Below are 23,531 nucleotides of genomic sequence, written 5' to 3'. Positions count from 1 at the left end.
TTGCTTCTCAATATGTTATTTAACTGGCCTCTCTCTCTACTAGCAGAGCTTGACAATCTTTGGCTGCTAGCCTGCTAGCTTGTTTCGTAAGAGTATAAGAATTGCTGATGTCATTATTCTGGGGTCTGGATTACGTGGTTCTAATGTCATTATCATGGTTAACTGCTTGAAAGTTAAATTTGATTTCCATATATATAGTTTTTTGTTGAAATTTATCTTCAAAAGAGTCGTTTTCTTGTATTGTCTTTTTGTTTATTTATGCGCAGTAGATATAAGTGGGGGTGGGAGCTTCCAACTATGGACTATGGAAAAAAGATAAGGGGAAAAAAAAAAGGGGGGGAAAATGGTCATCTCCAGTTTTCCCAATCTTCCCCTGCAGGCTAAAATGGTGGTTCGGCATCTCCATCTCAATTACTCTGACGAAACTTGAAATTTGCAAGAAGTTCAACTTCCTCCTTCTATCATATTTCATGTTTCACCCATGTGCTAACAAATAGATTGATAACATGCATAGGTGCTAATAGATGCGCTGGTATGGAAATTGGACTTTGATAAGAGACACAGGTTTAAGTTCCATCATCGCCTTATCGGAGACTTGATCATATCTATGGAACTTTAAATGTGGTATATATAGATCCAAGTGCTAATTGATGGGTTAATAAAGAACTCAAACTCCAATAATAAAGGTAGAGATTCAAGTTCCATCACTGTAGAGGCTTGGTCATAACTATAAAACTATATATATATATATATATGGGCTTATATTGCCCGATCGATGTGAGTGGACCTAGTCTACTACTGAAGGTTGCACAACCTTCTCTATTCTCCAAAAAAACAAATAAATAAACAAACAAATTGGTAACATACTTGGGCTTTGATATAGATGACAAAAGTTAAAGGCACTACCATTGCCTGGAATTGGATAAAAAAGATGGTCACTGCTCGTTGGGATGAATGAAACCTAATTTAGCATCTTGATCAAAAGTTTGTACATTAATTACATATTGATTCAGAATTACCCAATAGAAGATGATATTTACAGTTGGTTTTGGGAAATGATTCAATTTGAAACACTTTTTTTTTTTTTTAAAGGAAGTGATTCCTAAAAAAAAAAAAATGTGCTTCCACATTTTTTTATTAGTTAAACTCTACAGGTAGCATTTATATAACTTAGAAAATGGTTTAGGTAAAACTATGAATTATGAGCTGGTGCATTTGAAAATTGTCTGGCATTCAACAATAACCGGCAAAAGAACAGTATCCATGGCCATGTGGACAAAAGGGATAAACTTAGTCAAGTTGATACTTGTGTAGCATGAATTGAGTCTTAACTTAGCAATCCGACATTATGTATGGGACTTTTGGTTATCCACTAAAAGTTTCTGTTCCAGCTTTGTATGCCCCTAAAAAGCTTGTCTACATGCCAGTGACAAAAAGCAACATCCTTAGAGGGCTGCTTAGCTTACTTTTCTTGCTCATTTTCTTGGTGTTTGTAATTTCATTTTCTTATATGCATCACTTATTTTCAAAGCTGTTTTGAAAATTGCATTTTTTTTTTTTTTAACTTTGTTTTCATGTCTACAGATTTGGTATTGTCGTATAAAATTTCACTAGATGATCGAAACTTCTAGTTATTTTTGCAACTTTTCTCAATCTTAATACCAAACTTTGGTCAAATCTTTAATGTCTTAGCTGAATTTTCTTTTTTTCCTTTTTCTTCATCATTCTAGGCTTAAGTTTGATCTTTAAAAGAAACTATTCAAAGTTATGGTTTTCATTCACTTTGCAGCAAACGAGAATCTTAAAGATCATAATACAAGCTATGTAGAAAATGTTGAATTTCTAAGTTATATATACTAATTTTTCTTCTACTTGGAGCAAAGAAAATGTGCACAAATTAAAAATAACAATAATAATAATGTATAAAAATACGTATTTGAAACGTCTTTTCTATACCGGGTGTGAAACACCTGGCATGTTTGAATGCTTCAAAATAAAGCAGTAGTCGTGATAATTTGTACCTCTAATAAGGCACAATTTCACATGTAAGCACCTACTTATTATGCTAAGAAAATGATCATATTTTTTGTTTTTTTTGTTTTTTTTTTTTTAATAGCTTCAAAAATAAAATGATTACATTTGATTACAGGTTTCAGCTGAGTATTTATTATAAATGGGTTCCCACAAGATTTTTTGGTAATTGGATTCCCACAAGATTGTGTATCTATGACTCTTCTTTACAGTATTTGACAAATAATTTTTTTAAATACCAAGCAACATAATTAAATATCATATACCTTACAAAATGTTCTCATCTGAACCAACAGCTATGATTACACCAATAACCTCAAAAACAAAGTTTTTTTTTTTTTTTTTTTTGAAATGATAAAAATGAGCTAATTAGACCCTATTGAGTTGTTGTAGGTGGAATCAATTTTTTGTTCACACTTCTTTTGAGCTGTTTAGAGGATTCCTGTAATTTGAGGAATCTTCATAACAGCTATTGAAGCACCCATTAAAAAAAAAACAATAATAACAAAATAAAAATGGGTCAAATTTATACATATTTGGTAAAAGTGAATGAATGATCTGTTTTTAGGGAAAATTATATATAATATTTAGATAATAATAATATAAAAAATGGTACAAAATTGAGAAAAACATGATGTGAAAGTGGCATGAGCTACATGGTTTGTGAAAGTTAGTGCATATTTCTGAAACCAAGATAAGATGTGAACATGTCTTTTAATATTTTATTACATGTGAATATGATTGGGTAACACCTTTCTTTCTATATATAATCAAAATATGACAACATTCCCTTTTGTCTGGTCAATGAATCATAATTTACCGCAAAAAGATGACCTTTATTCTTTTCGTTCTTATAACCAATAATTTTCCAACCAAAATTTAATTTAGAAAAAAGTCCATTTCAAAGTCTTCGAAATCCATATGCATGCTGACCTCTGAAGCATTCTTTCCCTTCTTTTTATTTTGCTGTAATGATTGATATAGGCAGGATGCGATTGGTCTAGGCAACATAATCTCTCCCATATCGTTTCAATTTTAGTAAATATAGGAAATGAACATATAAATATCATATTATAAGAGTAAAAAAAAAAAATTAGAAAATATAAATAGATGCATTGAAAAATAGAATCTAAATACATAGAATAACATCCTATGGTATCTTCCATTCCCAAATTGTAATTTGTTGTATGGAGTGCTAAAAGCAATTTATAATTTGTATCTTGATTTAATTACCAAATTTATTTCTATAATAAGGACTAATTGTAATTTAATACATTTTTGTTAAAATTTTACAGTTTAAATTTGTTGCATTTGATTCAATCAGATTTTTCTGGTTAAAAGGGCCTTAAATAAGATAACAGTAAAATTTTCAAAACTCAAAAGCCTAAATTGGATCAAATTATATTTAAATATTGATGAAGTGGGACTATTAATCACCGTTATTGTCATTAAAAAAATATATATTTAAATCAAAATATAACAAATTAAAAACTTAAGAATTTAAATCACCACATTTTAAATTGAAAGCCTAAGTGTAACTGTCCTAAATTAAAAAATAATAAAGTCCAATTAACCCCAAAACAAAATACCAAACTTTATTAAATTTATTAGACACATGACATGAAATGAAGAGCCCTAATCTTTTTTTTTTTTTTTAAATCTTATACCAGTAGAAATAAAATACAATAATTTTCAATGGAGATAACTAGTAACAAAACCATTATTTATGGTCCAGAATATAAATTCCAATACTATTTCAATACACAAATAGGGAAAAGAGAAAGTCAAACAATTATATTACATGAGGGAAGTTAATTCACATGTAATTACATAATTATTTTAATAAACAAACATAGTGTAATTTAAAGTTTCATTATTATATATATTTTTTTTTAATAAAGGTACATATTTAATCCAAAAATTAGAAATTAAAGGTTCATATTTATTTACTTTTTTTTTTTTTTGTGGTTTTGAATAAAGGTTCATATTTAGTACACCAAATTTGATAACAAATCCTAATCATAGATCACATGATAAGTAACCTTCCTAGAAAACGAAAAGCAAAACAAAGAATTCCCTTCTCTCAAGAAACAACCTAATTGTGCAAACTTATTATTGAAACCAAGAGAAAAAGGAAAAAGAAAATTAATGCTTAATCTTGGAATTTTTCAGTGACCAACCCAACTTTCCCTATTCAATAAATTAATCTAATGTGTCTCTCTCCAACGTGTTTGACCCTTTTTCTACTCTAAAAGAAAGCTACAAGAGAGCTAAGCACGAAACCCACACTACCTTTTTGGTCATTTCTCTATCTCTTCCCCTTTTCATTGGTTTGTATTTTTCTTTTTCTTTCATTTTCTCTCCCTTTCTGTCTCTTCACCAGCGGCCATATTCATGGTATTTGACTGGTTTCGGTTTATGTTTTTGAAATTTGAAACTCAAATTTTGATTAATTTCTTGTTAACAAAACTTGGCTTTTTTTTTTTATGTCCAACTTTGTCTATAAATTCATCATATATATATATATTTTTCCTTTTAGGTAGGCTTTGAAATTGAAAAATCTAAGCATAAAATGAGTGTATCTTTTCGACACGGACTCTGTTAATTTTCATTTTTTGGATTTAAAAATATATTATTATTATTATTATTATTTGAATATAAGATAACTAAATGCAGCCTTTTTTTTTTTGGTCAAAATGCCACCTGTCATATAAATAGGTGAGCTACGTATTACTGCCAAATCATAATGAAAACACGTGCTTCACTCCTCTACCGCGTAAGGTGAACGTTTCAACGACACGTGTTCATTTCGTCCTCCGTGTCTAGTTACTCCTCTTAACGGACGTTAAAGGGCTCTGTTTGTTTGGTTTCAACATCATATTTTCAAACTTTAAAAAATAATTTATTTACCCCCCAAAAAAAAAAAAAAAGGCTTAGAATAATAATAACCCATTTTCAAGAAATCACGGTACAAAAAGTAAATAAAAATAAAATTAAAAACTGAATTTGAACATGAAATTTTAAAAATTAAAGTATACAAAATATAAAACGTTTTTTTTTTTTTTTGTTTTATCTAAACTATTGTTTCAAATATTATCATTATTATTCTTCGTAAATTTATACACATAATTTAACAGTGCAAAATTTTAAGAAATATATAGCATGTTAAAAAAAGGTTTCAATCCGTTATTAAACCATGTTTTTTTTTTTTAAATTATTAAGTATACTTTTTCGTAGTTATTAAAATCAATCCATTGTTACCTCTTTTGAAGTTAGTTTTAAATTCATTTAGCAGTTTTCTATATCTCTCCTACGGTTTCAAAAAACTTTAGTTTTAAATTCATTTAGCAGTTTTCTATATCTCTCCTACGGTTTCAAAAAACTTTCATCTACCTCCTGTTTACTTTTTGAATTTATGATCAATTTTTTTCATTCACACTCTTATAAAAGTATACTTGCATTTTCAAAATCATATGGGATTTGGGAAAAAAAAAAAGAAAAAAAGAAAAATGCATTAAAATGTATTAAATCAGCACTTAAAATTTAATAAATCCTTTTAAATTCTAATTTCAATAATGATTTTAAGCACTACATTAAAGATGCTACATCTAATGTTTTACCTATTTGAAATCATGATGTTTTTAAAAATCAAGAGAATGATGCAGTATGATTTGTTTTGTAATTATTCCTCTTTTTTTTTTTTTTTTTTCTTTCTTTGTTGATAAAATCCAAAACTACACCTTTTATGATCAAAGCTAGAAATTCGGCTACTCTTTCTATGATTTTTACCGGAAATTTATTCATGCAATAAAATATAAAAATGTTCAAAGCAAAACAACATCATCTTCAATCTATTCATCTTTTTTTTTTTTAATATATGGGTAATCTATGCACTTTCAAAAGTGGAAAATAATATTATTTTTTTTTGGAAAGAGCATAGCTTAAATTACCAAAAGAAGAAAAAGGAAAATAGTTTACCCTTAAAAAAATAAAAAAATAAAATATAAAATATAAGGTTGATGAGTCTATGTAATTGGTGCCAATCAGAGCCCCAAGTCTTTGAGCAGTTTTTCAGCTGCAACAAAGAAGCTCTCTCTCTCTCTCTCTCTCTCTAACTGATCCCCCTGAAAATATCACCTTCTTTAACTTTTCAACTTCTATCAACTTTTCATTCCCTCAACTCTCTCTCTCTCTCTCTCTCTCTCTCTCTCTCTAAACTTTCTCTCTCTAACTCTCTTTCTATGCCAAAGACCACAGATGAAGCACACCAGAACATTGCCACCCACCACCACCACCGCACACGCCGCCAACCCCCACTATTTTAGATGACGATATTGCCCTCCACCGCCGTCACTTTCACTCTCATTGCCGCCGTCGTAATCCCTCTCATCGTTCCCTTCACACATGCCATCGGCTCCGGCGACACACTCGCCGTCAGTTACGGCACCGGCACCGTCTGCGGCGTCGTCGCCAACCAGCCGACGCAGAGCATAGTCTGCTACCGGGGCGGCCAGAACATCACCCTCGATCCCAATATTTCGTTCTCTTCCATCGCCGGTGGCCGGAGATCGCTTTGCGGGCTGAGGTCCGGTGGGTACAGCTTACTCTGCTGGGACAATCTGGTTTCCGAGAACTGGAGCTTCGAGAGCAAGCGGATTTACTTTAACAGCACTGTTTTATTGGAAAATCTCTCGGTGGGTGGCGATCAAATCTGTGCGACGGTGGTGGATACAGGGGATTTGAAATGCTGGAGAGGTGACCGTGCGTTCAATTGGTCTTCCGGGTCTGATCGATTCGTGTCAATCTCATCTGGGTCGTCTTTCTCTTGCGGAATTTTGAATGGTAGCTCTTCGGTTCGGTGTTGGGGGAACGATTCCATCGCGAATCAAATTGAGAATGAGTTTGGCAACATGTCCATGTTGAGCATTGAAGCGGGAGATTCGCATGTCTGCGGGTTGAATATGACTGGGTTTTTGGTATGTAAAGGAAACAACGTTTCTGGACAGTCAAACGCTCCGATTGGCTCGGCCATGGAGTTTTCCAGGGGTTTATCTCTCGGAGCCGATCATAGCTGTGCAATTAGGCGAAATGGGTCAGTGATTTGTTGGGGCGGCGGAGGGAAATTTTGGGTCAATGAAACGCTGTCGTTCGAATTGATAGTTTCAGGGTTAGATTTCGTTTGTGGGCTAACAACGAGGAATTTTTCAGTTCTTTGTTGGGGACCCGGGTGGGGGTCCAACTCCAATGGCTCTGTTTCTGATTCTGAGCTTTCTTTGCCAGAGATTCTTCCAGGTCCTTGTGTTCAATCCTCCTCTTGTGGTAATTGTAGTATATACCCATTGTCTCAAAAAATATGTTCTGGTACTGGGAGTGTTTGCCAGCGAAATTGTGGTGGACCTGAAATCTTAGTTTCACCACCACTTGTACCACCGTCACTGCCATTTCCACCATTTCCACCACCTCCATCAGATTCTCCATCCAAGCCTTTGAGAAGGGGTTTATTGGCATTTGCCATCGTAGGATCAGTTGGTATTGTTGCTGGTATTTGCACTGTGATTTATTGCTTGTGGACTGGTGTTTGTTTTGGTAACAAAAAGATTCATAATTCAGTTCAACCCACAATCACTAGAGGTAGTTCTAATGGTGGTGTTACAACATCAAACAATAGTCCACCTTCGAGATCATCCACCATTAGACGTCAAGGTTCGCGAATCATGAGGCGCCAAAGAAGCGGTACTTCGTCGAAGCATGCGGATAGAGCGGAGGAATTTTCATTAGCTGAGCTTGCTGTGGCTACAAATAATTTCTCCTTGGAGAACCAGATTGGTGCAGGAAGCTTTGGTGTTGTTTACAGAGGAAAATTATCGGATGGTCGTGATGTTGCAATCAAAAGAGGTGAAATAGGCCATAAGACCAAGAAGTTCCAAGAGAAAGAGTCTGCTTTTGATTCTGAATTGTCATTTCTGTCTCGGTTGCACCACAAGCATTTGGTCAGGCTTGTTGGGTTTTGTGAGGAAAAGGAAGAGAGACTTTTGGTTTATGAGTACATGAAAAATGGTGCGCTTTATGACCACTTACATGACAAGAACAATGTGGAAAAGAGCTCTAGTGTTTTGAATTTTTGGAAAATGAGAATCAAGATCGCTTTGGACGCTGCTAGAGGCATTGAATATCTGCACAACTATGCGGTTCCTTCTATTATTCACAGAGATATAAAATCATCTAACATTCTTATAGACACAAATTGGACGGCCAAGGTCTCTGATTTTGGATTGTCTTTAATGGGTCCAGAATCAGAGCGTGATTACAGGCCAATGAAGGCAGCTGGAACAGTTGGATACATTGATCCTGAGTACTATGGTCTAAATGTGTTGACAGCCAAGAGTGATGTTTATGGTCTTGGGGTGGTGTTGTTGGAGCTTTTGACAGGGAAGAGAGCAATATTCAAGAATCGTGAAAATGGAGGTGGGACACCCGTAAGTGTTGTGGACTTTGCGGTGCCGGCAATTATGGCCGGAGAATTGGTAAAAGTATTGGACCAAAGGGTCGGTCCGCCGGAGCTGAATGAAGCAGAGGCTGTAGAGTTGGTGGCCTATACTGCAATGCATTGTGTGAATTTGGAAGGGAAAGAAAGGCCAACCATAACTGACATTGTAGCTAATTTGGAACGAGCTTTGGCTCTCTGTGATGACAGCCATGGAAGCATCTCCAGTGGTACAATCTCCATTGTCTCAGAATAGAGTTCCACATTTCTCTTCTTCCAAAGCCCAAAAAAAAAAAGAAAAAAAGAAAAAAAAAAAAGGCTTAATTTTAAGTCAATTCTTTTGGATAATTCATTATGGGTAATTAATCTTTGCGGTGTAAAGCTTTAGGAGTTTGATCTAACTGTGAGCTGTAGTGTAGGATTTTATGAACACTGACAGCAAGAACGATTAAATGATTGATTTTCAAGCAAGCTCTTTTTTTTTTTTTTTTCTTCTTCTTTCTTTGGTTCTTTTAATTTGTCATGGAAGCTATCGTGAATCAATCTCCACAGTTCTTGTTCTTTCCTTTTCCAACTTGTTGAATATCATTCTTATGCAAAAACTCTGCCTGTGACTTGGTCTTTGGGGGAAGGTAGGGAATCATTTTCAATGTTGACCTGGTTGTTTTATATAAATGAGAAAATATAAAGCTTTAAAAGGACATTATTCTTGAAGCAAAAAAGATAAGCAAAAATGAGAAAAGTAACATATAAAGTATGTGAAACAAAATTTCTTTTTTGGTTTGGTTTTGTGGTGTACTTGGAGCCCACAAAGGCAAACACAGGTGCTAGAAATTTATCAGTCTTTTCCAAATATGGTCCAGCGCAGAAATGGTGAAGGGGAAAAGAGTGGTCCAAACTTTTGACAAAAGGAGTTTGGGTTTTCACGCTTGGCTGTTTTGACTTTGAATTTTCAAAAAATGCAGTCAATTAAATGCCTATTTTTAATAAATTGTCTTCCACGTTAGGGTCAGGATCTTTTCGTCTGTAGTGTGTTTTTTTTGACCCTTTAACACTCACCATCATAGTTCTAGTCCAATAAATCAAACGGTGTATATTAATTGATGCATTTAATTAGAATATGCTATGGTTACTTTGGTGGTAGCAATAAATATTGTGCATTAATTTAGCGGAATCAGAGATATGGTTATGAAGGGGGGTTTCAAGTTTCAATGGAATTAAAAGGTTGGCCGGTGACCCACCTCCATTGTTGCTCCTTCATACTTATTTGAATGTTTTGGTGATAGACAGCATGTAGAAAATTCAAGAGTGGGTTTTTGCCTCTAAATTTAAAAACCAAAATTATGTAACCGTGCATTGGCAATAAATGAAAGTTTGAAAATTTTATTGCCTATATAAATAGCCATTACATTTTTTTTAATTTTTTGTTAATTAATATCTATTATGTGTGCTGTTTGGGAAGTTATAAAACCATTATTTCGTCCTCTAAAATATCCAAATTTTGAATAATCCATATCAGATGAAAAAAAAAAACTATTACATTCATAAAAGCGATCAAAATTTGGATTTTGATTTAAAAAATAAAATAAATCTTTATCAAAAATATGTATATATATATTTTAAAAAAAAAAAGAAAAAATATGTGGACACATCGATATTAAATTGTAAATTACAATCCTCTCTAACTTTTGAACCATGTAGCTCAAAATTCACATTTCTACTAGAAATGTTTTAAAATTCTAGGTTTTAGTCATTAATTTTAGATATCACTTTAACAACTTCTCAATTTTACGATAGGAATACATTTCAGCAGAACAAAACCCATTCAAAATAAATAAATAAATAAAAATCAGAAAGAGTAACGAAATAAAAGAAAAGAACTAAGATTATAAAATCAACCTGGTCAATATTCTGTGCACCCACAGCACTGGAATCTTCTACAATAACATAAAGAAATCCAAATAAAGGTCGGAGTAGCAGTTGAATCATACGACCAAAAAAAAAAAAAAAAAAACCATGACTTTTCAGTCTTTGAAAGTTTGGAAGATAACTAAATGACATTTTTTTTTCTTTTTGTCAATAAAAGGAAAAAGAAAATTTAGATAACATAAATTACGAATAATCAATTCTAATCAAATAGAAAGCCTAACGATTTGTTGGACAGGTGGTTCCACCAAAGTAGTCCTCTTGCTGGATTTGTTAAATTGATGGGATTGTAATTTTCTTTTTTAAATTTTTGATAAAGATAGAATTGTATATTATTGATTTGTCCACCGATTTTAACCCTTTTTTTTTGGGTTAAAAAATCATGAGGGCAGAAGAAATTTCTTTGCAATTGATGTTTGAAAGCTTTAAATACAAACAAATTAAATGAATGAATAAAGAATCCACGTTTTTGGGTATGAACGTGGTATGTATTTGATGGTCATGGTGGCATAGAGGAGGAGATTATAAAATTGAAAATTTAATTTAAATTATTAAAAAAAAAAAAGAAATATAATTTTAGTGTGAACAATTCAAATTGATGTAGGTGGGTAAGATTTGTGGTCGGATTGTGACTGCGCCGTCGGAATTAAGCTAAAATAAAAGTATGAAATTATAAAATATTTACCGCCCACGTTTACACCGATCAACCATAACCTTGTCCTTATACAATTTATCAAACTTTCTTAAACCCTTGTCTTCTTGATTTCATGGAATTTTCTTGGAAATACTAAATTATTCTACCACTCTTCTCTCTCATAGGGAAAGACGTTTTCATACTACGGCTATACACACACCTCACAATGTTGTTCATTTTATCTTGTACATGCATGTTCTACTTTTATCTTTATCAATCATATATAATACATGATAATTGGAAAGAATATGGAATAATACCATATATATATATATATATATATAAAATAGTTTCTTCTTCTAGAAGGATATAAGAATACCTTCTTTAAAGCTCATTGTTTGCTTTGTATTTTTCAAATCTGTTTCTATATTTGTTTCATTTATAATATCGAACTATTTTATTAATAAAAAAAATTTAAAAGATAATTAAATTCAAATTAAACATATATTAATATATATTTCAAGTGTATATACATTATACATAAAACATTTAAAAAAAAAAAAAACAAAGTGTACATGAAAAAAATAAATAAATAAGAAAACAAACACCGAATTCAAATCCTACAAAAAGAGAGCCTTTTTTTTCTTTTTCTTTTTCTTTTTTCCTTTTCCCTACCAAAATGGTTAAAAACAAATTTTAAGAAAAAATAGAAGAAGAAAAAGAAACACGATCCGATGAAGAAGATTTCTTTCCCGCCAACAAAGAAAAATTACATAAATGTTGCATACATTTAACAAATGAGAAAATCATACTGAAATTAATATAAATCGAGGAAGAGTTCTACATTGGAGAATACCAGATTAATCTTATAGGGATGTCCCACACATCTAAACTCTTCATTTTTATTTTTCATGACAAAATCGTACTTCATCTTCTTCTTCTTCTTTTTTTCTTCTTATCCACCACAAGAATTATTATATAACATCAAATACACACCCCAGCAGAAAGACCATGTTTATATATGTATCTTTGGGCAACTAAAACTACGAGAAAATACATTTGCTGAGAGAAATTTCTGGCCTCCAAGGGAATAAACACACAAGGAAGTTCTCGATATGTACAAAAGTATATCCTAAGACTGTTGACAGGGAAGAGCTGAGTGTAAAATATCATCCTATTGCAAAACCATGGCTTGGCTCAATTCACCCACAACATGTCTTCAAAAATATATATATAACTTACCAACCAAAAAATGTTAATAATAATATGTAGATCAACAAAATCCCCAACGACATGCAAGTTAAGGATTAGAATCTCGTATATCTTCTTCTCTGTCTCGCCTCTTCAGCTTCGTTCATCCAATCAGAGAGCCACAGCAGACCTTTATAACCATAATATGATGCTATAATCAACGCCACCACAAGTGCAATAAACAGAAGGACCTTCTTGACTGCAGCAGCTACTTTCTGTCCAACAAAAATACCAAGAAACTCCAAATTAGCAAGCAAAGAAAGAAGCTAATGAAAGTTCCCACTCTCTTTTTTCTTTTCTCTATGTTTTACTGTTTTTCTGCTACTCTAGACAAAATAACTTACTTGCAGAGTTGAGATTTGTTTGGCTTCTTGTACTCGTTCCTTCCTTCTTTTACGCTTTGGTACATGCTTCGCAGTTTCTGGTTCCTTCACCTTTAAGAATACCATGGCATTAGATTGTAGCACAAAAATACAAGACATTTCCATATAGCATGGCCAAATTGCACCAAGTATATCATATTTTGAGTTCACGTAAGTCTCAAACTACTGACAAGTTTAACCGTGCAGCTTATCTTTCAAGATAACTAAACAGTTTATATTAAAAAAAAAGTACAGCATTTTGTTATTGACAATGGTTGGATTTAACTTACCTAAACTTAAAAATAGAAAATGAGAAAGAAATTAAGGGCAACATGTTCAAACTCTTAACACAGCTCTAAATTGCTAAATGCTAGTTATTAAATGGACAGTAGAATCAGAGAAGTGATTACCTCAGCGGCTTTACATTTACGCAAGTGCAATTCTGAATCAACAACCTGTACTTTACTCTTGCAATCAGAATTACAAGGAAGAAGTCCAAGTCCGAATTGACTTTTTAATACTTCTTTGGGATCACAACCAGCACTTCGATAGGCTGCTTGTACATCATGGCATAACCACTCCTTTTTTAAGGTCTGACATTTACAACGAACAGTAACCTAGCAAAGAAACAGTTAAGGAAGTAATTCAGATAGATAAAATGGACCCATATGATTAGTAGCTAGCATAGACTGTACAGAATAACCTGACTTTAAAATTGAATATATCATCAATATATATGGTTAATAACACAATGTAATATAACCTTTTTGGAGCATTTCTCAGGTGATGGGCATTCTCCTGGATGGCAAGTCTCAGGGCACAGATGTGAACAGTTTGGCAACTTTCTGCACAATCAACATCACCTCTAAGCTACTCTCATTTTCGTTTCTAATTAATACATAGCAATAAAACTGGAATAACAATGAGAAGTATACAGAAATATGATATAAAAATTCTAAACTTTTTTTAACATTAAAACTTAATTATTAGGATATTTATAGAATGCTGAGATTGAAAATAAATAAACCTTATTGCAAACTTATCAAACAAAAAGGAGATATTGGACTACCTATGGCAAGGACCCCCACATGAACGAACAGCTATTTGCTCCTTTCCTGACAAGCTGTTGTAATATATGCACTCAAAAACATGGACCATTGTTCCACAATGACATGATCGTTTTACGAGAACCTTGCAAGGGGGGCAGTCTCCAGGATGACATAGACGGGGGCATGGATGTGGACATACAGGCATTCTCTCCTAAAGGGAAAATTCACATCAATAAATCAACCTATTAGATTCAGAGGTAGATAATAAACGATGAAGATGACTATTGCTAGGAAATAATGGTGACTGAAATGTTTTGTTAACCTTTTCACATGGCAGATGACACTTGTCACAGGGCTCTCCTCCTGCTTCCTGGAATGATGTTGAATGCTTAGTCTCAAGGGCATGACATGTTTTAGTACAATAATGATTGCCACAAGAAAGGAGATTTCCACACAAGTTATCACAGTAAAACCGTGATCTGTTCGAGCATAGCATCTGATAAGAAGAGCAAAAGAAAATTGAAATTAGGAGGTAATAGATGGAAAAAATTAGTCACCATATAGGCACTTAAGTTACGAGCTAAAATGTTATGTAATGCAAGCAAAAACCAACCATCCTCTCAGCTCCAACATGCTGGCCAACACATGACCTCCAAACAAGTTCTGGGCAAGGAGGGCATGGAGTACCAGGAGTACATTCAGCCTGATGTACAGACTTCTTTTTCTTTGGTTTCAATGTAAATTCTGGTTTAGGAGGAGGCTTAGGACCATGACACCTGAAATTAGAAAGAAAAAAAGGAAAATGAAACGTTTAAAAAAAATTATACAAAGAAAGGTCAGAATCAGACTTGTAATTTTAAGGAAAACATAAGATAAGAAAACTACAAACCTTAAGTTGCATTTATGGCCACATGGATAATCTGCTTCACAAACTAGCCTACATGGTGGACAAGCTCCATAATGGCATTTGTGAGGCTGCAAGATTATAGCCTTGTAATCAATGAAATAGGAAATAGACTATTCAACTAGTATTCTTTCAAATATTTGTACAGAAACTTTTTTAGAGAAGTAAATATAATTAGCAAACAGCTGTTCAACTAGAGTACAAGGTATCTCAAGCTTCACTTGAAACTAAGATGCTGAGACATGAAGAAAATAGGAAAGAATTCCTGCAGTCCTACCAAGTGACTACCATAGGTAATACAAGATCCTTCCACTAGTTTCATGCAGTTTATATTATAAATATATAAAACAAACACCACAAACACAAAACAACCAGTAGTACCTTGCAATTTGTTGCATGCCGGCACAGAGGGGTAATAGGGCATGGTTTAGGACATCTAGGAGGCTTTTGATCAACCTCAGTACCACAAGGAACCTATGACAAAATCCAGCACCTTAATCAATCTCAGTACCACAAAGATCCTGATATAAAATCCATCACCAATATTTACCAAAAACAGTTTGCTTGAGCAAACACATATGACAGAAATCAGTTAAATGCAGAGCAAAATGAAATCACTCCTTGAGGACAACTTGATGGTACTTCAGCAGTCACAAGGAAGACACAATATAGATATTCTATGATAAGTAACTAAACGAGCAAGTAATAAACTATTAATCTAGTTTCTTCAAATGCACACTAACAGAACTCGCACCTCAAAATGTGTCTCACCACATGCACATGAGATGGTCACCATTACCGGGCAAGGAGCACAAGCACCTCTGCAGCAATAAAACATTACAAATTATCAATTATTGACTTAATGCAAAACCTTCAGATATTTCATACCAAACATACTCTATATAAATGTCACATTCAACTTTAAATTTAATAATACAATGTTCAAGATGTCGAGCAAAACTCTTAATTGTCTACAATTTGTAGCATATACATAGCAACTGCTCTCTAGGTGCTGTGTAGGACCAGCAAAGAGATCCCCATTTATTAAGTTCCGATCATTGCAAAACAATTAATTTTCTCCTTAAGTGAGTTACTCTTTCATAATACACAGGTCAACCAGTATGTTGATTATAAATGTGACCATTGAGCTAAGTGACAGCAAAATTTGACACCTAGCTATAGTTTTAAAAAGGTCAATAGAAGGAAATTTTGTTAAGCTGGGTTCCACAGTGAGTGAGTGAGCAAAATATACTATTTGGTATTTTCTCTCCCAATTTTATCTTCTTCGCCAAATAGACGAAGAGCAATCCTCTTGAATAAAGCAAACGAGAATGTAACTCACCTATGACATGGAGAAGGGCATTTATGGTTCTTACACCGAAGCTTTCTGCCACAAATCTAAAATTTGAAATATTAATAAAACACCAATAATTTTGCAGAGCTGAGTTAAAAATAAAAATAAAAATAGAAGATGCAATAAGAACACGAACCTCAGAGCACGGTGGGCAGTCCCCATCGCAGCAGCGGCGCTTACAAGCATGTCGGCCACAGTCTCTTAATATCTGACACTTTCTTTCACATGACAAATCTTGATAGCAAGGAACCTATTCTAGAACATATTATACTCATTTTCTCACTAAACTCATAAAAACCAAACATTAAACATAGAATTAAAAAAAAAAAAGAAAAAAAATCAACACCAAAGTAGAATAACAAAAACACTATACCTCTTTCTTCAAGCTTCCACATCTGCACGACTTAGTGACAACTATTCTGCAAGTTTCAATACATGGTCCACGGTGGCACCTCTCGGGGCACCTATGGAAGCCACAATTGAGCATTTTATCACAAGTTGCACCACACAGTGGCACAGCAATATCACAAGCCATCCCTTCATACACTCTCTTCCCACAGGGGCAAGTCCTCTTCCCCTGAAGCGGGCATGGACCACAGTCTCCCCTGTGACACCCTTTATCACACACATGCCTCCCGCAACCAAGCTTCTTCTCGCACGGATTATCACACCTGAAATTCAGCCTATCACAGCACTCTTTTACATCTTCTTCCTTCCCGCATTGGCACCGGTACAAGCCCCGAACTCTACATGGCGGGCACGGTCCGTCGTGGCAGATTTCCGAGCATCTATGAATCCCACAATCCAATCTTTTCGAACAGACATTGTTACACGAAAAGCTCTTGAACCCACATCGCCGAACATCTTCCACAGACCCACAAAAGCAATGAGCTTTTATTAGTTTTGGGCATGAGGGGCATGGACCTGGGTGGCACAGTAGCAAGCAATGGTGACCACAACCGTGCTTCAATGGCCGATTACAGACCTCGCCACAAGAATGTGGAAGAACCCATGGGTCATCGCTAGGCGGGTTTTCCAATTTCCCACAGAAACACATATAAGACTTGGGGATTTGAAACTGGGTGTATTCCACTCTACATTTGGGGCAGTTCCATACGGAGACCTCGGTGGCTTTATTGGCGGAGATAGGGAGGCGCGTGGAGGCGCGTAAGGCAGCCAAATCGGAGGCTTGGCGTGCCCAGCTCTGTATACAGAAGAGGTGGAAGACGGCGAAGCAAAGGGAGTCGCACGACCAGGTGGGATCGGACAGCCTGATACGCTCGAGGCATATGAGGCATGAAAGAGCGCCGGAGGAGGAGGAGTTGAGGAAAGCTTGGATCTTGGAGAGGTCGGCGGGAGTAGTGGATGTGCGACCCGTGAACTCGAAGTAGGATCTGAAAATTGAATCGGAGAGGTCGGCATGGCGGGTGGTCGGTTTCGATCCGGATTGGTCTGGATCGGAATCGGCGTCGGAGTCCGACAGAGGTGGATGGACGTGGTGGTGGTGGTGGTGTTGGTGATGAGTAGGTGGGGGCATTTTGAGGAAGAAGTGGTGTTTGAATTGGGAGTTTAAATGCTTAATATCCTCTAACTATCATTAACATTTAAAAAAAAAAATTACAAACTATTAAATAGAAAAAATTATAAAAACAAAAATTTAAAACTAATTAAGTTAATAAAAATTATTTTAATTATTAAATTTATTTTCTTTGTTAGATATCTCAAATAATTCTAAATTTTAATAAAAAAAAATAATATTGAAAAAGAAATTCTCATTGTGTTTCTTTTGGTGATATATATATATATATATATTTTTAATTAACTTGACTTTGTAGCTAATTGTTCTTTACTGTTTTTTACACCATTAAAAAAGAAAAGCTTATAGTTAATTAAGATATATTATAAACTTCAATCCTCACTAACTAATAGTTAAATCAAGTACACTACACACAATTAAATAGGCAAAAACCATAATCAAAAACAAAAAATGAACATTTTACTAGAAGGCACGAAAAAGTACAGTCCGAATGGATTGAAATGGCAAAAAGGAGGTAGTGTGAGACCATATACAGTTTATTAGGTAAAGTGAAAAAAAAAAAAAAAAAAAAAAAAAAGAAGTGTAATAGTTATTGATTCCAAGCGCTTTTAACCCTTCAAAGTATAATGACAAAATTAACACTGAAAACAAAGGGCTAATAACCAGTCATGGTCAAATGAAACAGAGATGGGCCAAATTATTGCAGAGACATATACTGGTTTAATAAAACGTGGGCAATTTTCAGTTGGATTCCTTACCTTATCACAACCACAAGGAGCAAAATAACAAGTAACTTGGAAAGTTCCAAAGCTTAACCAGAAGCACCCATGTAAGCAAGCAACAGAAGTGTACCCATCATGACATGAAAACTTTGCCATAGACACATTAGAAATAACCGAATCACATATATTTCTCCTTTTGAAATCACAGTTTTTTGTTTACAAACAAACATCCAAAAACTTGTCTTTTGGTCGGGACTAATTTCTCACCTGATAGCATCGAAATGAGCCAGAAATAACAGCTCATAATTTATTATGAATACGACAGTTTGTTCTAACGCTTACATGAATAAGGAATACTGCCAGCTTCCCACACCACAACTCCAAAACAGCAGAGCAATTACAATATGGTGTCACACTTAAGCATTTACATACACACAGACAAGCTCACAAAAAAATAATAAGAATAAAAGAAAACACTATACAACATTGTACTCCTTCAGTTTTTCACCAGAAACTGAATTCAAACAAAATCAAATCTCATAAGAAGCTTTACAGAATTGTACTGATCCCCCTTACGGCTACTCAGTGAAACTGCCCGTATCCCTTTTTTAAGCTCTGACACAGGTAGGCATGTTTGGCCTCCAAAATCATCCTTTTCTGACATGTCGTACTCATGAACTTCGATACGAAGCAAAGCCAGTTCTGGAACAGTTAATGGGAATTGAAATTCCTCATTCCAGGATGGTGCCCAGTTGTCTTCTAGTGTCCTTGTTTTCTTCATATCAGTATCTGCAGGGACTCCAGCAATACCTACCTGCATTTCCATTAAGGAAAATCACATTTCAAATCCTTTAGATCCCATAATCATGCAAAATAACTGATTAAAATAGTGGTGGATAAGCCAAGGGGGAAACCAATATCCAAATGGCTATATTGTAGGCATATAACAGCAAGAAATCCACTGTCAAGGAAAAATGTTAAGTTGCTTAAGATCCGAACTGCACCAGATAGTTAAGGCATATATATCATAGCCTCATGGGTGATAGGAGAGCTTCAAAATACAATGTAGCGACAAAACATAAGGATGCTATAGATCGTATCAACTTACCCTTGCATAAAAATCTGGAGGGGAATATGCATCAAAATGTGTATGCTTGAAATCATAATACCATCCTTCACCCATATATATGCTCACCTTTTTAATAAGAACAAAAGTATATTTGTTAGTTGAGACAAACAAAATGAAGATATGGATATCACAAGAGACATTTGATCAAGAGGCTTCAAGAAACCGCACATAATAAGAAACCTGGCTGTAAAGCACTCACCTTTAAAGTTGTTTTAACAGGTAACTTAGCTTTCGGATCAAAGACCTCATTATGTGGACCAGTCTTCAACAAAAACTCTGGTTTCTTCACATAACCACACCCGCCATTAGCTTTGAACATTCCATGCATCAACCATAGGGATCTCCCATATCCCTGTCACAGGAAAGATCCGCACTAAACATTTAGCTGCTGAGCAACACTTATCACAAGTCAAACAACCAAGAAAACACGCATCAGATCAACCAACCAGTTTCATTAACCCACTAAAACATCTTACTCCAACTGCTTATTTCTTTAGTTGCAGTTCCTATGTAATGGTTGACACATAATTTCACGTGCAGAGGCACACGTACACACACTTTTCATATCCAACGATAAAAATACAAACGATAACTTCAATGTCATTAATCACAAAAAAACTGGAAGCCCGAACTGGCACACATTAAATGGTAGATCTCACACCTTTTGATCTTGAATGATTTCACTTAAGGTTAACAACAGAATGGGGAAAAAAGTAATCATAAATTGCAAAATAAATAAGAATAAGAAATACCAATCCAATCTGCATAAAACAACTAAAAACAAATAATTAATAAAAGAATACCTGCATATTAAAGGCAACCATTTGAGCTCCATGCATCCACCCAATCATGGGGTTATAATTTGAGGAGTCAACACGTGTACCCTTTGGATAAACCCTCAGAATATTCCGCTGGGTAAACCTATAGTAAACAAATAATCAGAACCTTGAAACTTTGATTATTTTATTATGATGATAGGGTCATCCAAAAAATGAAAAACATATTGTCATGATAGGAAAACATAGTGTGAAATTCATAAACAATGTCAATCTACAAATTGTTCAAGCTGGAACGAAGGGTAGACGCATTAATGCAAGCATAGAAACACATAAAGCACCAACACATTAGTTCAATAATGGGTCCTCCAAATGATATGGCCCATCTGGGACCTATTCAATACAACAATTCAATTATTTTAATAAATGTGGCTCATTTTGACATTTGATTCTTGCATGATAAATTACACGACTGAAATGTATCTTGGTGCTTAAAGTTAAAAAAGAGGGCCATGAAATACAAGATCTTTTACTAACAATGCAGAAATAAACTTCCAGAGACAGGCATGCACTTTGAAGAAATATCAACTAGATGTTACAGTCTTATAATAGTAACAATTACAACATGCCAATTTGAAAACTCATTCAATAGTCAAGGGAAAAATAAAAAAATAAAAAATCTTGGAAAACAGAGTTCATGAACAGATATTATGGATACCTGACAATTTCTTTTCCATGAGTTTCTGCTGCTTTCTCAAGCTGTTGCTCGCTCATGCTAAGACGTCGCACCTTGTTAGGATCAACCTTGAGACACTCCTCCAATCCACCTTTAGGCTTTCCAGCATGAATAGCAATTAGACCTTTGTATTCAGGTGGTTCAACATGCTGGGACTTGAGATCACCATCATCAAGATCTTCCTCATAGTCATTACTATCTTCTTCATCCAAATCATTCTGTTAAACATAGTAAGTGAAAAAGTTCCAAATTCAATTATTGAATCAACTGAGAGGCAAGCTTATATATAAAAGTTCTCCACACACCTTGACACGGCCTTTTGGGTCTTCTACTTCTCTTCCCCATGCTTCTTCATCACCAACAGGCTTTTCTTTCTGTGATTCACTTCTATTATCCTTGATTTCTTTGCTCTCAAGGTATTCCTTAGGTGGTTTGGTCGATATAATGATCCTTCTCTTGAGTGATTCTGGGGAAGGAAATTCGTTCAAGCAGTCTGAGCCAGGAGTAAACAGTATGTCTCCAAAAGTTTGAGTGACCATCTAGAAATTGGTGGCAGAATAGTACATGGTAAGAAAACAAGAGGTGGAAATGCCAACAAAAGTAGAACTATTCGCTTGAGTGACCACCATAGGTTAAAGAATAGCATATGGTAAGAAAATGAGCGTTGAAATCCCAATGTAAGCGCAAATACCCACCTCAGCCACTTTAGCTTGAAGATCTGGAGTAAGATGATCTTCTAGAGTTATTACAACAGGATATTCAGATGCAACAAAGGCATGCTCCTTGATAGATCTAAAACATTTAATGAGTTCCACCGGTGTAGTCAATGTCCTACATTAAACAGTAAAAGTGCAGTCTATTAACTAAATATAACAGCGCAGAGAACCCATATTACCAATTTTGATATTGACAATGGAAAAAGGTCTAAAATAGAATAGTATCACCTTCAGATGACAAAAATTTTGTCAATCTAGGACTCCCATTCAATTTATTGCAATCACAACCATTTAGACAATTGCCCATTTAGTTTGTTATGCATTAAACTCATTTGACCATCAATATTTTTTCTTTTTTTGCAGCAATCTATTTTTTTTTTAATTCATTTATTTATTTTTTTAAAATTTCGACAAAGAAAATATCGGGTGCATCTAAAATCTAGTAGAGGAAAATTCCCTTTTGGGTGGAAATAAAATGTCTACTACACTCAAAAATTACAAGAACCCACCACGGAAATCTAGCAGAACAAAGCATAAATACAAAAAATAAAATTGATCATCGTTTCACAGTAATATAAACCATTAGACACTACCTTCCGTGAAGAACTTCCACATTGTCTTTGGTAGAATTGGGCCAAATATCCAACTCAATCACTCTCACTCCCCTCTGCAATGCATGTATAATTGGCACATCGCTGCAATCACTGCTCAGCTGATTCCCAGTCAGATAAGAATTATGCCCTGTGTATATGTAATAATGGGACAAAGGAGCAGTCATATCATGGTGCACCTGCCCAGAAAAGAAAAAAACCCAAAAAATAAAATGGTAATTTTTCATCAACAATTCAGCAAACACAAAGGAACCATAATTCTGAGCAAAACCCAGAAACGAAAAATGGGGAAAAAGAAAGAAAAATACCCCAGGAGAAGTTGAGAGAGGTGGGTTACTATCACTGAAAAGGTACTTGAAGAAAGCTTCGAGATTGAAAACTTTGCGATGGAAGATAGGGAGGTGCCTGAGCTCCCGAAGAGCGTTTTCGATGATTGTCTGGGCATCTTCTTTGGTGACCTTGTCTTCCTTCTGCTCTTCGACCAAGAAACTGAGGAAGTGATCGGCGTTCATGATCCCATTCTCCGAGTACTGTTCGAACAACTTTTTGATCGTCTGCGGTGCTTCCGACACCGTCAATCTGAACCGTCGGCGGAAACAGAAACATACTTTGTAGGACTGTTTGGACATGGCGTTTAGTTAAATCCCAGACAAAGATAGAGAGAGAGAGAGAGAGAGAGAGAGAGAGAGAGAGTTTATGCTGTTTTTGTGAATATTTTTGGATGAGAATAGTAGGTTGGGTTGCGTTTGTTTGATGATTTTGTTTGGCAGAAAGAGAGTTCGGGAATACCGGCATTTGAGTTTTGGAGTAATTCCAGAAAGATGGGGTGGCTGAAGTGGGACCCATTTGTATCTATTGCTTTTGACACCTGGCCCATCCACTTACTTTAAAACTCTGTCACAATTTTTAGTTTTTATTTTTTGGTTGACTTTTTTGGATTTTGGATTTGGTTTTGGTTCTGGGATTGGGATATTCCATGTGAAACATGTTTTAGATAAATTATTTAAAAAAATAAATATGTACACCTAACCGAAACGGATAATTCAAACCAAAACGTTTCCCAACAATTTGTTTTTTTTTTTTTTTAATTTTATTTTTTAGAAGTAAAAAATGAAAAATACATTATTTTTCGTTTTATAGCTCGTTTAAAACCAAAATAAGAAACTGAACATTTTTTTTTCAAAAATAATTAGCGGCTAAAAGCCTAAAATATCTTTTAGCTTGATTTTTACTAATTTAAACTGACAAAAGAATAAAAAGGGAAAAAGAAAGAAAACGATTCCGGATTTTGTATTGTTCTTTTTAGTAT

At 34.5% G+C, this 23,531-nt stretch overlaps 3 protein-coding genes across 4 annotated transcripts; 1 reads left to right on the top strand and 2 right to left on the bottom strand.

Moving 5' to 3' along the window:
- Nucleotides 1–6,069: 6,069 nt before the first annotated feature.
- On the top strand, nt 6,070–9,089 carry LOC125421430 (putative serine/threonine-protein kinase-like protein CCR3). The gene has a single exon (XM_048470454.2). It carries the CDS (start codon nt 6,357–6,359, stop codon nt 8,769–8,771), a length of 2,415 nt encoding a protein of 804 aa, XP_048326411.2. The 5' UTR covers nt 6,070–6,356; the 3' UTR covers nt 8,772–9,089.
- Nucleotides 9,090–11,873: 2,784 nt separating this feature from the next.
- Nucleotides 11,874–17,586, bottom strand: LOC107413863 (NF-X1-type zinc finger protein NFXL2). Of its 2 annotated transcripts, none has more exons than XM_048470121.2 (13): nt 16,369–17,586; nt 16,132–16,245; nt 15,984–16,039; nt 15,396–15,462; nt 15,023–15,115; nt 14,627–14,727; nt 14,351–14,513; nt 14,060–14,233; nt 13,758–13,948; nt 13,452–13,533; nt 13,099–13,305; nt 12,671–12,760; nt 11,874–12,541 (listed from the first exon to the last, which is right to left on the bottom strand). In XM_048470121.2, exons 1-13 carry the CDS (start codon nt 17,530–17,532, stop codon nt 12,383–12,385), a joined length of 2,661 nt encoding a protein of 886 aa, XP_048326078.2. In that variant the 5' UTR covers nt 17,533–17,586; the 3' UTR covers nt 11,874–12,382. The 2 variants fall into 2 exon arrangements, with proteins under 2 accessions (XP_048326078.2, XP_015877400.3); XM_016021914.4 differs by having other exon boundaries at nt 14,627–14,712; nt 16,369–17,585.
- Nucleotides 17,587–18,525: 939 nt separating this feature from the next.
- On the bottom strand, nt 18,526–22,994 carry LOC107413847 (phosphoinositide phospholipase C 2-like). Its single transcript, XM_048469661.2, has 9 exons — nt 22,531–22,994; nt 22,205–22,401; nt 21,591–21,726; nt 21,201–21,434; nt 20,878–21,113; nt 20,187–20,304; nt 19,583–19,735; nt 19,363–19,449; nt 18,526–19,068 (listed from the first exon to the last, which is right to left on the bottom strand). Exons 1-9 carry the CDS (start codon nt 22,849–22,851, stop codon nt 18,775–18,777), a joined length of 1,776 nt encoding a protein of 591 aa, XP_048325618.2. The 5' UTR covers nt 22,852–22,994; the 3' UTR covers nt 18,526–18,774.
- Between the last annotated feature and the right edge of the window lie 537 nt (nt 22,995–23,531).

The sequence above is a fragment of the Ziziphus jujuba genome, chromosome 8 (assembly GCF_031755915.1).
Source record: "Ziziphus jujuba cultivar Dongzao chromosome 8, ASM3175591v1".
NCBI classification, from domain to species: domain Eukaryota; kingdom Viridiplantae; phylum Streptophyta; class Magnoliopsida; order Rosales; family Rhamnaceae; genus Ziziphus; species Ziziphus jujuba.
This window is presented reverse-complemented; position numbering and strand designations above follow the sequence as displayed.

Excerpts from the sequence above, each read along its gene's own strand:
- LOC125421430 (XM_048470454.2), top strand. The coding sequence starts at position 6,357 with ATGACGATATTGCCCTCCACCGCCGTCACTTTCACTCTCATTGCCGCC.
- LOC107413863 (XM_048470121.2), bottom strand. The coding sequence starts at position 17,532 with ATGCCCCCACCTACTCATCACCAACACCACCACCACCACCACGTCCAT. Across the intron at positions 15,463-15,983 it reads TGCCCTTCTCCATGTCATAG|AGGTGCTTGTGCTCCTTGCC; the intron begins GTGAGTTACATT and ends TTATTGCTGCAG. Across the intron at positions 13,534-13,757 it reads TGTGGGGGTCCTTGCCATAG|AAAGTTGCCAAACTGTTCAC; the intron begins GTAGTCCAATAT and ends TTGATTGTGCAG.
- LOC107413847 (XM_048469661.2), bottom strand. The coding sequence starts at position 22,851 with ATGTCCAAACAGTCCTACAAAGTATGTTTCTGTTTCCGCCGACGGTTC. Across the intron at positions 21,727-22,204 it reads GTGGAAGTTCTTCACGGAAG|GACATTGACTACACCGGTGG; the intron begins GTAGTGTCTAAT and ends TGTTTAATGTAG. Across the intron at positions 19,069-19,362 it reads CTCCAGATTTTTATGCAAGG|GTAGGTATTGCTGGAGTCCC; the intron begins GTAAGTTGATAC and ends ATGGAAATGCAG.